This window comes from Bactrocera latifrons, unplaced genomic scaffold (assembly GCF_001853355.1).
Source record: "Bactrocera latifrons isolate USDA-ARS-PBARC rearing strain unplaced genomic scaffold, ASM185335v1 scaffold_610, whole genome shotgun sequence".
Lineage (NCBI taxonomy): Eukaryota > Metazoa > Arthropoda > Insecta > Diptera > Tephritidae > Bactrocera > Bactrocera latifrons.
In genome coordinates, this window is record NW_017537280.1 from 98,226 (window position 1) to 113,191 (window position 14,966).

A 14,966-nucleotide genomic window follows, 5' to 3' on the forward strand; every position below is an offset into this window, starting at 1 on the left:
GCGAAATCACCGACAAGAGTGAAGGAACTCGATGAAAAAATATTTATGTGGAGACCTATCCGAACGTGTCCCTTGGCGTAGGTGCATGAATGTGAGTGATAGCACTCGGCGAGATCCACGTCAAGAAGTGTGGCCGCAAGCCGATTTTCACCTTGCGCTGTGGCTCGCCGCATTTTCGCACGTATCTCGGRCACGGTTCGTCCTACGGCCATGATTACATATACCATTTCGGTAGCAAATGACGTGACAAATAACTTTTGTTGTATACATTTTGCCATGAGATGCGTATTTCAGGCGCTAGGTAGACAGTTTCACGATTTTTGGCGAATTTCCGAAAGTTCATGGCCGGAGTTGGGGTTGAAGATGCAATCCGATCTCAAAACAAAAAGTTGCATTGGAATCAGGAAATATTAAGGTTTTCCGCACTATTAGAAATCCCGAATCGATAAAAGTCCGGAATCGACCCACTCTATTGGGGATATCTTTATCTCTGAACGAAACATTTGATGACTAGCAATGCATCCATAGCAATGAACAGATGGGCAAAATAAGACCAAACAATTACGGGGCATCTCGACAGGATAAAATCTACGTCTTAGTAACTGTATTGCCGTGCCTATTGCCTGTGGAGACTCCATATTGCTTGTTGCTTACAATATATGGAATACTTATTAGTTTGGCACATATTGTAAGCAATAAGCTGTCACTTCAGCAGTTTGACAGCGCAGTTTTCATTTCTATGAAAATTTCTAAGAGGCAACATATCCCATTTGCACATATGAAGACGGCATTTTCGTTTCTTCGACATGAAATTTTGTAGAGCGAGTATTAAGACGACTGTGTTATATTATGAAAATAAAGTACATTTTCAAAATAACATTTTTTCCAAAAAATAATATTTAGTTTGATATTGTTAATTTACAGAAAAATTATTCAAATTCGGTTGGGAAAGAGCGAAGTCTTAAATTTAATAAGCATAAATCAAAGTATCATTGCTCATATCAAACTTATTATTTTAATTGGTATATAAAATTTATGCCACAATTATTATATAGTAGTCCAAAAATATGAATTCTTATTTTTCGCAGAAATACCTTTGTAAAAAAAGGATCGTAATCCTTTTTTTTATTTTCCTCATAAAAGATTTAAACAGTTCAAGAGCTCAAAGCATGCACTACATCAGCTCCAACCTACCTACCCTACGTCTTTGCGCAAATGATTATGTTATGATAACAAATGCCCACATACAGATTTTGCAATGGCAATAGCAATAGATTTGATAGTTAGTAAGACATAGATTTTATCCTGTCGAGATGCCCCGTTACTTCAATAATTCAGAATTTTTAATTCTATTATATTTATAAAAGTGGCGCTTATTAAGCTTTAAAATGTGTATGTAGTTTAATTGCCAACACGACACCCTAATTTCTATGAAAGTTATAAAAAAGTATTGCACAAACCTACAGGTTTTCTGAAGTTGAATATATGTACATATGTATGTATGTAAACAAACCCAATAATAATTTTTGCATATAAATGAGGGTTTGAGTTAGCGGTTAAGAAATAAAACTACGGATATTTTATAAAATGGGCAAATTATATGAACGCGCAATATTGGAGAAATTTCGTAGCAAAGTGTTAATTATTTATCGAACAGAATATGAGGAACATTCATACACTTTTGGCGATGTATTAAAGGAAGTAACCCGTATTCTGCAACAATTTGACTATTATAACATAACTCCTAACACAGGCATTGCACTGCGATTACAAGGTCATTCGCCTTTTGGTATTGCTCTTATCCTCAGGTGAAATAATTTTTGGAAGTATTGAAAAATTATGCTTAACATTTTAAAATTGTTTACTGTAGCATCCTGAACTACAATTGTTACTTTATTCCTTTGCATTTTAAAAATATAAATAAATATTTCGAAAATATTTTAAATGCACATGGAGCAAAATATGTAATAATGGACATTAAATGTGATAACGAAAATTGCAAACAAATTGGGATTTTGAATATTATGGATAATAAAATATACTTGTTTCAAAACATATCTATGGATAGAAAAATATATGGTGAGGTTAATGATCTTTGCTATAGTATTTCAACATCAGGGACTACAGGACTTCCGAAAATCGTACAAGTTCCGTATTCTTGTGTGGAACCAAATATATTATCTTTATGGTATGTTCACATATTACGAATTAATATTTTTCTAATAAAATATTCTTTAGTACACGGTTGAAGTTATCGGAAAATGATGTAATATACTTGTGTGCGCCACCCACTTTTGATCCCTTTGTTGTAGATTTTTTTTTGGCACTAATTTCAGGAGCGTCTTTATTAATATGTCCAGCTGACTTGAGATTAAATCCAAAAAAAAAAATAAATATACTATGGCCTAAGCATCGGGGTACGCAGATTTTGAAAGGAACAACTATTTTGCAGGCAACTCCTTCCTTTTTTCGTTTATTCGGAGAAGATATCATAAAAGAAGTCATATTACATGAAGACAATTCATTGCGATGTTTAATTTTAGGTGGAGAAGACTTTCCTAGCAGAAAGGAATGGGATTCTTGGTTGCCGACGATACCTTTAAAAAAGCGTATTTTTAACATTTACGGTACAACCGAAATGTCTTGCTGGTGCACAATACATGAGTGCGATTTTCATGAACAATGGGAAAGAGCTCCTATTGGTACCGTCTTAGATGGTCAGACTACTTTACGCATAACCGATACAAATGAAAAGGAGTTATTTGGATCATGCGAGGGAGAGTTAAAAATTGGTAGTGCAACTCGATTTTGTTACATTCCTTCCACGGATGACATGTTACGACCTAAAAATAATAAGATGTTTTACCGCAATACTGGAGATCTCGTGTTCCGTGACCAATATGGGAGAATATTTTATTTAGGCAGGACCGATAGCATTATTAAACGAATGGGTGTTCAACTAAATCTGGGTAAGAAGTTCAATATAATATATAAACATATATAAAAAATAATCAAAATATACCGTTTATATAATCTTGCATTGTATAGCTTGATCAATCAAAATAATAAGTTTTGAGTGTTTAAATTAAACACCTAATACCACCTTTTCCTTTTAACATATGGAGAGATTATTTATATTCTTTTTTTTATCTTTCAACAAAAAGTGAATTAAACATATTATCTCTAAACTAATAATTTATTTTTTTTTTATCATTTTCAAATGAAAAATAATACTACGAAGCATGACATCACAAACAATTGCATCACATACATTTCAATTCCGCGGTTTCTTTATTTCTATTGTTCTACTATTTTGGTTAGTGACCTAGAACAGCGGCAACAAATTCTCGATTAAATATTTCTTTTGGTAGAATTTCAGTCCAGTCGCCCCCATTGCGAATCTTAATGATGACATGAGACTTGGGCATCTCGTTAGTTTTGCCCATATTTTGGGCTAACAAGCGAAGCAGCTTTCTCCTCTTTTACATTTATATCCATACCTATATCAATTATATATGTACGTTGTTAAAAGTGACAACATTTATTTCTGATATTAAAAATTATAACTGAACTGAAATTTCATCTTTCTCTTTTTACAAAAAGTTAATGAACAAACTATATACTATTATAATTATCTATTGAAGTTTATTAACTCTGATTAATCTACTTATGAATGTAGAGCTAACTAAAGCACACTACTGAACAAATAATGAAGGTAATTAAATAATAACTAATATAATTGATAAAGTAAAAGAATGGATGAATTTAATAGATTTCACAGAAACAGGTCATTTGTAGTATTAATTTTTATTATGAAAAACATGCTAATTAAAAATTTAACTCAATTTTTTGAAAGCAAACAAAATTAGAGAAATATTTCCCACTTGACTGACAAAAAAATTTATATAATTAGGGCTAAAATATCTCAGTTAGATTTAAAATGATGATTTGTGGAAATTCATGATTGTATTCAGTAATGAGGAATCGGCGTAAAGAAAAATTACAAAATTATTGTAAGCCAATGTTTTTATTTTTAAAAAATTAAAATTATCGACCAGGTTAAGCTCGTTGTGTATGGTAGACAAAAACACTAACCAAATAAAGGTATTTGGCATATACCTTAAACCGCCGCAAAAATTATGTGTAATGACCTTTAAGTACTGGGTACTTTATAATTTTGGAAGCCTACGTGAAAACCGGATTAAAGGTCTATTAATAACAGAAACGACTGATATTTCTGGGAAAGTAACCAAAAATGTAAAAAACTCGATGAATATAAGACTAAGCCGTTACTAATGTCAAAAGGCATCACAAAAAATATTAAAAATAATAACAGTAAAATTAATATTTATATACGAGTATAATACAAAATCAATTCCTATAGTGGAACATGAATACGTTCCGGAGTTGGCAAGAGTTATTCTGTGTTGGATTTCGAATCTGATGTTGTTGTTGGTGTTAATGCTGGTTTGAAGATAAACAAAATCATCTACGACTTAAATGTTATGATTGTCAACAGAGTCGTGGGAGCCAAGTCGCGAATGTGACGTTGTGTGTGTGGTTGTTTGGTAACAGGAGTTATTTCGCTGGTCTTACCTGGAGAAAGTGTAACTAACTGCGCAGTTGTTATGGCCAATGATATCGATGTCATCGGCGTAAGCCAGCATCACAGCACACAAATTCTCTTCACTGGTGAAGTCTAGTTAGCGGTGGCTCAACGGAAACTAATTCATTCATTCATGGCTGACAATGGCTCGCATTTATTAGTTCAAAATATATGGTAGATACGAGTGGCAGCTTCTGACACTAGTAATATATTTTAAAAACATATTTAAGTGATATTCATATATGTATGTAATTCATCTAGACCTTTGTCTAAACCTCGCATCTCTAATTTCGGATTATCAGGTTGATTCTTACCTTCATATACCCAATATTAAATTAAATTTCTCTTGTTGAGTTTATATCACATATGCATATCTGATTTGAGTTAATAAGTTTGATTCTAATATGAATATACCGGACCGAAACAAAATTTAGTATGAAAAAAAGTGAGTTTCAGGCCAGAAATCTGTTAATTCTAGAAATATGGCCATCAACAGACGAATTTGTGCGACGATCGTGTTAGTTTCGACGAAATTGGTTGGTGGTAGTAGTAGTGTCCGCATTTCGTGTTGGACGTTTTGTTCGCGTCGCCAGTAGTTTACAATGTTCAAACATTATTCGTGATTACTGTCGGGCGCATCCGCCAAGATGTCTGCAAAATGAGCACAGTGGCAGGCGAAAAGCGAATCATATAAAAAATATGCGATAAAAACCATGAGAAAGTTTCATCAAGCTTCCAGGTACCGAATATATGATTTCCAGTTCTTACGGCGAACTTTTTATCGAAAATTTGTGACAAATATTATAGGAACTTAAAGATAATATTTATCCGATAATATGTATGTGTGCAAAAATGAATTGTCTTTTTAATGAAATAAATAAATAAAAGAATAATAAAATGGACAGGTTTCATCGAAAATTCTGTTGTTTACCACTAAATGTAAATGGAATTCGTATAATCCTTATATCCCTAATATAAAGAATTTCGATCGTCTGGTTGACGTTTTTCAAATTAACTCTTATTAAACTTGTCTTCTTCGGTTGAATTTATATCACACAGTTCTCGTTGAAAGATGATTTGAATATACATTTTCGTTGACGACATAAAAATATATTATTAAAACTAAGTCAGTACAAGATTGTCGTCGTCGATCTCGTTGAGGTAGATTGTAGATAAAGGCTTAGTATAGCTTTCACCATTGCATTCTAAGCAAGCTGCAGGGCAGTTTAATCCACTTTTCCTGCGCCCACAAGATGCTTCACATCCTGTTTTGCATGTAAAAAACAACAATTTTCAGTAAGGATTCTGGAGCTCGTTGCTGCTGTATCAATATTCCGCATTCATAATTCGAACGCCGTTCTTCTGGTAATATTTCTCTTCCGAGCCATTTTGAATTTATAAAAATACTCTTTTAAAGTGTTCAAAAGCGGCATCTGCAGTAGTTGGTAAGGATGGCAGTTTAACGCAGGTATTTTTTAGCACTCGCTTTCAAAAAAGAGTTATATCTTAATACATTAAGATCTTTTATTTTTTGGGGCACCGTATGAAGCAAGAGTGCGTGTAACACCAGTCTTAAAAATTTCATCAATATCTTTGCATTAATTTTTAAAAACCGTCGCAGCATTTTGCAAGTCAGTTCGTCTTTCAACATTTTTTGCAAGCACGTTTTTGCTACGTTGGAAAAAAGCTGACGTCGTGTCACAGCCAGTGAATGCATGTAAAAACAGAATATGCTCTTTACACTTTGGTACTATTTTTTCTAAGCTCTTAGAAGAGTACGCTTTTTACCCTTCGATGGTTTTCGAAAAAAAATTTCACGGTTTGGTAGTAAGAGTGTGAATAAAACATCGACATCTTCGGACACTACAGCAATTTTTCAGATTGTAGATTAACTGCAGTTTCAATTATAAGTATATCAGCATCAGCTTCTGCTTGGCAAGAAAATCTTCTGTGAGTGTCTCTCGTAGCATGTCTTTGAGCCTACTCTTATTTTTGGCATTTGATAAAAATTTCTTCTGCGCTATTGTTAGAGGCATGGTTTTATCAAATATTATATCATTACATGCATTTTTTTGTTGAGCGATACATTCGTTCAATCGATTTTGTGCAGCTCTTCTTGTAACCATCAAATACAACATAAATGTTATATGCACAATTGTTATGTAGATATCTGACGTAATGTTTACATATGGTACCGAAATTTTCATCTAACTGCCACTTGCAACGGTGTAGTAATATCCCTCCATCAATTACGTAGGAAAATTTTCGTACATCGGTGACATCCTCTGACACTTCTGGGAATAGATCATAAAATGTAGATTTTATTGTTTTTCGTTGTTTACCATCTTCAAAAAGAACAAGAGGATAAGGAGCTAATCCATAAGTCATGTAGTTTTTTAGTTCTTCATCAGATTTTTTTAATCCGCATATACGCTGAAATAACCATATTGGATCAATTGGAATAATATCATCATCCACTTTGATTTTGCTAGTGGATGCCAACAAAGAAATAATCTTGTCTTTTCTTGAAACATCTTTAAAATTTTTCCCATTAATTTTCTTCATTATTTGTAGAACTTGCTCAAAAGCTGCGTAGCTATTTACGTTTTCTTTCGCAGTTATTCCATCTGCGATAGACATAATGACACCAACATCAGGGATGGAGACTGTTGAATAAAATATTTTCCAATGTTTTTCGTCAATGTCGTCCCTTTTGATTCGTGCATCGGTGGAAACAGCGTGTTGATAACTTTTTTTAAAAATATATATTAAAAAATTCTTTTATATCTTCTATTATATCTTTTCAAAAAATATCACCTTTTATCCATTTATAGACGATACTTTCTGTTACACCACGTTTAAAAGGTCCTCCTTCAACACTCATAGATTTCATTAAAGTTTGTTCAATGGTTCTTTTTTTAAATATAATTTTAACCTATTATAAATCAAAGAAAACTCCAAAAAATTAATAATTACTTATAATAATAATTAAAAAATTGAGATCGCACAAAAAATTTCAACATTTTTCTATATACTATTAAAAACACGGTTCCAAAGTTTTGTAAAGATTCATTGACTGGCCCTGCATTCCGAGGTATAAATCCTACGGCGCTCCACTATACCTTTCGCTCTTCCTCCTAAAGTAGCAGTGCAAGGCAATCCCAATCTCGCCCCTGTTACAAACTTCATCGTTTACTATTTATAAACGAATAATATAGTATTACATACATAAACCTCAATTTTAGTTCCGATTCAACTTACTTAACCGTTTCCAGAGACGCCAAAATTTGCATAACATAACTTCGTTTACAATTATAAATGGTTAAAAAAAATACCAATATGTAAATATTTATTTACAAAATAATCTAAAGTTTATGTTATTAAGAGGAATTAATAAAGTGATATTTATTTTATTTTACATTTTAGAATCTCTACAACAAAGGATTCAAAACATCTTAGGTAATAACTGCAAAAATGTTAAATGTCTTTGGCATGAAAAAACACACAAAGTAGTTTGTTTTATACAAGCCAATTCAAATGTTTATGGAACAGAATTGATGCACATTCGACGCCTTTTAATAGAAAATTTAATGGAAATGGAACGACCGGACGATATAGAATTTATTTCGTCATTCCCTCTAAATGAACATGGGAAAATAGATAGACATTGTTTATTGCAAAAAATTACCAACAAAACATATACGATTTTGGCGAGTTGTGAAGAAATTTTTCATAGATTTATTACGGAAGTTTTGGGAGTCAATTTGATCAAACAGAACGCAAAAACCACTGACGCATCCATAGAAAGTAAGCAGGATTTAGACATGTCGTTTATAGCGGCAGGTGGTACATCTTTTCATGCTATTGCGTTGGTTAGTCGTATTGGAGCGATATTGGACCAATGCGATCAAAATGAACTATTAGGAATGCTGGTAAGCTCTCAGCATTCATTAAAATCGATTAAAAACTTTCTTGCTTCGTGCCAAGTATCGAAAGCACAAAATTTATCTAAAACTTTGTCAGTAAATTCAAACAGTTATGCTAAAAAGCGGCTTAAGTTTATATGGCGTACTAGTCTGAATAAATGTGTTGATTCAGCACCCTCTGTTATTGGTAGTAAGTGGGTATGCGTTGGTTCACACTCACATATTTTAACAATACTTGACATAAATCTAGGAAGTCCTGTTGCAGTACTGGAATTACCAGACAGAATCGAATGCAAAGTGGAGATTGTTTCAAATGTTAATACCTCATATTTAGCAGTAGTGGGTTGTTATGATCACAAATTATACGCGTTTAACTTCACAAATGGCCACATTTACTGGAGTATCGGCTTAGGTGGTTTGATTAAAGCTAAACCTTTGACCTGCGCAGCTGGACTGGTTATAGCGACATACGGCGAAGAGTTTAATGTTGTTTGTATTTCTTTGAAGGTAAGTCAATTATGGTTTGAAGTAAATTCTACATTGAATGGACTTTTTTAAGACAAATAATTATATTTGGCGCAAAAAAATCGGAACGAAAGGAATCTATGCCAACCCTATCGCAATTAACTCATACACCATGATTATTTGTACGCTGGATGGGAGTTACTGCAAGATTATTTCAAATTCTGGGGAATTAGTATGGCTAAGAAAGTGCGAATCACCGATATTTTCGACACCGGTTATAATTGGCGAAGACCATAGTATTATTTTAGCAGAAGTTTCTGGAAATGTACATATTTGCAATGCTGAAAACGGCGAACTGGTATGTATCATTATTACAAATGACATATTGAATTATAGTTGCACATAATATTTTAGATGCAAACATTTCGTGCTGGATCTCTCATATTTTCTGCTTTGACTATTCTAAAGGATATGGGAAGTAAGGGAAAAGTCTTGTTCGGTTCCTACGATAAATATGTTTACTGTTTACGGTATCAAAACTCAGTTGAGAAAGAGCAGCGGAATGCGTGTAAACTAGATTTGCTTTGGAAGAATCAACTTGAAAGCAATATATTTGCATCGCCTTTAGCAGTTTCTTTACAAGACGACGAGTACGTATTGTGTTGCTCCACCAGTGGATTAATTGCAGTTTTGCAAGTTGAAACTGGTGAGATGATTACAAAATATAAATTGAGTGGTGAGATATTTTCAACTCCTTGCAATTTGGGCAATAAAATTTTTATAGGTTGTAGGGATAACTTTTTGTACTCATTTAGCATTCACTAATTGAAAAAATAAACATTTAGATTTATTAAAAAAAATTAATCTGTAGTTCTTATATGTATTGCATTCATAACAAACCAAACGCGATATCTAGAATAAAAATATAGCGGCATAACTGAAGTGTTGATAAAAAGGTCTATTATAATCTGAGGTATACAGCAATCTTTTCGAAGCATTGCACAGAGGAGTGCCATATTTAAACGGTAACTATGAAGTATATATATTTCAAACTGGTCTATCCTAAAAAATAACAAAATTGCTAAATATTGGGAATAGTGAAATAGAACTGCATCCAAATGTACAGTGCAATGAATTAAAGCTGGCTCAATAATCATTCGATGAATAGCATATCACGGGCATCCCAAAAGACTGATGCCATAACCTTGCCAGTTGATTTTTTGGCATTATATGCAGTCCACTGGCTGACTGTCGACTCGGCTCTATTGATTTTACTGGTGCATAGTCCAAATTCAAATTTCCCCCAAAAACCAATGCTTTCTTAACGCATGAAATGCTTTTTGATTAATTTTTTTGTAAACTAACACAAGTTGTTTCACCAAAAATGCGATATCTCTTTAACTAATAGTTATAATCTAAATAATAGAAATCATGTAGATAATGTGCTACCTATGTATCAGCCAGAGTAAAACGTGGACGGGTCCTGTATTTATCATATAAAATCCAACAGACAAAGTAAATATAAAATATTAAGTGATCGTCTCAGTGTGAAGTTTTAGAAAAAGTCTTTTTTCTGGTGCATTATCGGTTGAAATTCAGATCATTACGGTCGCTACAACATTTCTTGGAACAGGAAAAACGGTCGAAAAAAGATCAGATTCGATACTTTTTGTAAAACCTCCGCCATTTTGTCTACTTAAAAAAATAATAATAATTCATAGCGCGATAGCGGTTTTCCTACATATTAATAACTTTTTGCAATTTTGGTTTTTGGACCGAAATCGCGGCCGCAATCGTGGACATCGTACAGAACACTTTTTTACATGTCATTTGAACAATTTATTTAGGTATTATACACTCATTAAATAAACATAACAAAAATTTGTATTCCTCATGAATGTATTTATTTATAANGTCATTTGAACAATTTATTTAGGTATTATACACTCATTAAATAAACATAACAAAAATTTGTATTCCTCATGAATGTATTTATTTATAAAAAAAAACTTGGCCGAATAGATAATTTCAACACTAAAAAAAAGCGAAAATTTGTGATTTTTCGGAGGATCACACTGAGACAATCCTTTAATTTCATATTTTATTGCTTATTTAATTATGGTTCATAAAGGAAGTATTTTGAAACCCTCGATACAAAAAAACTTAATTAATTAAATTTCCTAATCGTGGGCTTTTGAATTTTAAACAACAAAATGTAAAATTCAATTAAATAAATTATTTTATTTACAAGGAAATTAACCTTCATTTTCATTCTGTTCGTCTCTTTTTGACATATTTTCTAGGTGACATTACAAAGGTAGTCTTATTCAACAATGCAGCTGCGTTTTCTCTATACCGGCGCATTATATCCTTATCATTTTCTCGTTGTCGGACCACTGGTTTGCTCTCCGGTAGAAAAGATGAACGTCTACATATTTCTTTCGTCAATACTGAGCTTGTGCTTGCAACATCTGATGCAGAATTGCTGTGAACAGAATTATTCATCTCATTATGGGTTATGGTGGTTTCAATTTTTCTACATCTGTTATTGCCTCTTTTTTTTAATAACTAGCTCTTCTGCTTCACTTTCTTTCAATTTTGCAGCCATTGTATCGATCGCTTTCTGTACTCTCTTGCTTAATTTTAAGTCTCGTGGCTTTAAAGCACTTTTTATAGTAAAATAGTTGCGTATACTGGATTGAGTTTGTTTATCGTTGATTCGTTTCAGCACAGGCTTAAGCACTTCATCTGTTTTTATTGTTGTCCAACCGAATACTTTTTTCGTGAACGCATGTATAGATTCAACATCGGGATATCCCCAGCTAAATGTTGCCTTACTATCGTCAATTGTTGGGAACAAATATTCTTCAATAATCTATTATTAAAATATATATACATACAATGTAATTAATTCATTTTCAATATCTACGCAATCAATATTTTTCTTACTGCTGGATTGGGAAATCCGTCATTTAATTCAATGTTTTTTAATTTTTTTCGCAAGTTAAGACGTGTAGAACTACCAGTAGGCTGTGCTAAATCTTTGTGTATTTTGAACCAGTCTCGAAAACGGTATAATGTTGACAGTACGGAACTAGTTGTTATACATTGTTCGCCATTTTCTTTTGTCGGTTTTGTTGCCAACGAAAACGTTGCCAAGATTTCCAAAGCTGTAACAGTACCAATGCCATGTATACCTATTAGAATATAAACTATATGAATTGAATATGTAAAATAATTAAATATATTATTACCTGTTGTGTAATCACTACCTACTAAGCAAGCTAACTGTATTAACTTTGTACGGTCACAGTTAAAAGCATGGCTAATTTTATCGGCTTCAAATTTTAAAACGTGTTTATTTTGTTCAAAAAAATTCTTATATACGGTTCTGCCGCCAAATAACCAAATATCACTGTCATCAGTAATAGTACCTTGAGTTAAATTTGCTGCATCAAGAAAAGCGCATTGTGCTTCTGCCTCCATAGGTGCAATAACATAAGGAATGCCAAATAATCTCAATAACTCCTGGCATTCAGAATGCATAGTTTGATTTATTGCTGTGCCCATGCGATCTTGTCGGTTACGTTCAATTTCTAAATCTCGTCGTTCTTTGGCTAATTCTGAAGCTAGTACTTCTAGTTGCTCGGAATTTTGTTCATTGAGAATACTGGTTGTCGTTTTTAGTAAATCCTAAATATTACATATTTAAAAGTATTACTTATCAATATTCTGCATACAAACCTCACTACATAAATTGGCATTTACTTCCTTCTTTAACTCCTCTTTATTTTCCGGTGATTTACTCGTATTTCCAAATAGTATTTTGGATGCTTTCGAGAGCTTTCGCCCATGAAGTGAAGACTCATTCAATTTCGTAACGCATTCTTTTCGGTGGGATGAGTTTGATTTCTTCAAAAAAAAAGGAGACTTCACATCAGATCTTTCTCGTTTCTCGTCCTTCTTTTTATTACTTTCTGGAGTTCGTTTTACTATATACTTTGTTTCAAAATACTCGCTAATACTTTTGTTTTTTGTAGGCGTTCTAAATTTAGGTGATTTACTCGGTGTTACATGTTCCAACCTTTGGTCATCACTGTCATATATTTCTATAATTTCATTAATATTAACGTCATCTAAATTTATGTTTTTGACCTCATTTGCTTGTTTTTTGAGATCATTGAATATAGAAGACATTTGTGCAGCTGTAGCTGCATTTTCCATTGTTATCGCAGCTTTTGGCTCATTAGTTTTGACAAATTTCTTGTCTTTTGATCTCCAATTCACATTACTACATCTATCAATAGATTGGTTACTGTCCACTATGATAATTTTAGAACTTTCATTAGAAATGGAACATTTAGTGACAAATTTTTCTGCAACAATTTCAGATGGATTTTTCGCTTTTGATCCAAAAATATCTGTAAATAAATCATCTTCAGGAAATATTCTGTCTTGAGTATCTATAACCACTTCCAAATTAGACACGTTTTTACAAGTCATTGGTATATTATCGACAACTTCTTCTAAATCCGAATCAGTTTCTGAGCTATCACTTATTCGAAGACATATCTCTTGACTGGATAACGATTGTTTAGAAATTTCCGCATCGCCAGGATTTACCTCCTTTGACTGTTTGTCTGTACATTGGGTAGAACTACAAAATCCAACAAATACAATTATTTTATATATATTTTTTTACAAATATTGGATTATTCCAAGTAATATGTGACATAAAAATTTTATTTATGTGCACCTAAAATGCAAAATATCGTAACATCACTTTTCACTGGTTTGCAGGAGAAGCAAAACACAGTATAAAAAGAAAACCACTTGAGATATTGAAACAAAATTTTCAAATCCGATTCAAAATGAAACTATAAGTATATCTTAGATAAAATATAAAGAAAATATAAAGCAAATTTCAGGGTTTTCATTTACTACTCCGTAGCATCAAAATTTCTAGAATTATTGCTATGCTATCGCTACCGCTCTCACTTTGTCGGGAGTCATAGCAGAGCCATAGCATAACATGTAAAAGCATGTGCTCTGCTCTGCTCTGAGTTTTGTTAGTTAAAAAACTATAGCTGAAGCGAGAGCAAAAAATTAAGTGGTGTGCTCTAACATAGCGGTGTCAAAAAGCTATAGTAGAGCAGAGCTAATGGAGATTTTCGTGTGCTACTGCTCAGCATGTGTTTGTTGTTTTTTATTTTTTGCTATTTTCTGTCATAATATTTGAATTAATTGAATAATTCAACCAAAAAATGTTATGCAAATCATTTTGGCACTTGTTGCGTCAAGTGACTTTATAAATCTAAAATCAAATATTTTAAGAAACAAATTAATAAAATGAATTAGACAACTGAATAATGGTAAAATGTTTTTATATTATAATATATAATGGTAATATTTACCATTTTTATATTACCAAAAACATCATCTCTTATAAATGTATTACAATACTCAATTACTATGAACTTTCGAGATTAATTTTAACTACATATACTTTCCCCTTTTTTATATACACACTTACCACTACTTTAAGATCTTAGGCTAAGTCTTATGCTAAACCATGACATTCTGGTAATAAAGAATTCTATTGTACAAAAATCATTATCGTGAACGGACGTTTTCTTAAACGGTATCTTTTAAATTCGCTTAGGCACAGGCACGTTCTCAGCAATTCGTGCAACCCAATTAATTTGTTCGTCCTAAAAAAACTTCCTGGGTCAGAAGCAAGATTAGTATAAGCATATATGGTTATGAACATTTTTACTTATTTCTTTCTATTTTTTAATTAATAAAATTTTCAAATGATTTTTACAAGAATTTTGAACCATTGATTATGATTTGAAATATAATTTGTATTTATGAGTTCCATTGAATTTTAACATAAAGGGATAAAAATTTCCTATGTCCTTACCCTGCTTCTAAGTTACCTCCCCACCAATTTTCAGCCAGATCGGTTC

General features: G+C 32.4%; 2 protein-coding genes across 8 annotated transcripts in view; one reads left to right on the forward strand and one right to left on the reverse strand.

Moving 5' to 3' along the window:
- The first annotated feature begins 1,324 nt into the window (after positions 1-1,324).
- On the forward strand, positions 1,325-9,851 carry LOC108975113 (acyl-CoA synthetase family member 4 homolog). 7 transcript variants are annotated; one of them, XM_018943396.1, is made up of 7 exons: positions 1,325-1,808; positions 1,871-2,188; positions 2,239-2,969; positions 8,033-8,722; positions 8,783-9,039; positions 9,092-9,355; positions 9,412-9,851. In XM_018943396.1, the coding sequence occupies exons 1-7, from the start codon at positions 1,588-1,590 to the stop codon at positions 9,820-9,822; spliced, it is 2,892 nt and encodes a 963-aa protein (XP_018798941.1). In that variant the 5' UTR covers positions 1,325-1,587; the 3' UTR covers positions 9,823-9,851. The 7 variants fall into 7 exon arrangements, with proteins under 7 accessions (XP_018798941.1, XP_018798940.1, XP_018798942.1 ...); XM_018943395.1 differs by having other exon boundaries at positions 8,033-9,039; XM_018943397.1 differs by lacking the exon at positions 9,412-9,851 and having other exon boundaries at positions 8,033-9,039; positions 9,132-9,270.
- Positions 9,852-11,213: 1,362 nt separating this feature from the next.
- Positions 11,214-14,966, reverse strand: part of LOC108975112 (DNA repair protein complementing XP-G cells homolog) — an 8,156-nt gene continuing 4,403 nt past the window's right edge. Inside the window, 5 exon segments of the mRNA XM_018943394.1 lie at positions 11,214-11,541; positions 11,543-11,872; positions 11,947-12,194; positions 12,252-12,690; positions 12,742-13,654. Of these exon segments, the coding sequence (XP_018798939.1) occupies positions 11,266-11,541; positions 11,543-11,872; positions 11,947-12,194; positions 12,252-12,690; positions 12,742-13,654 (2,206 nt within the window). The 3' untranslated portion in view covers positions 11,214-11,265.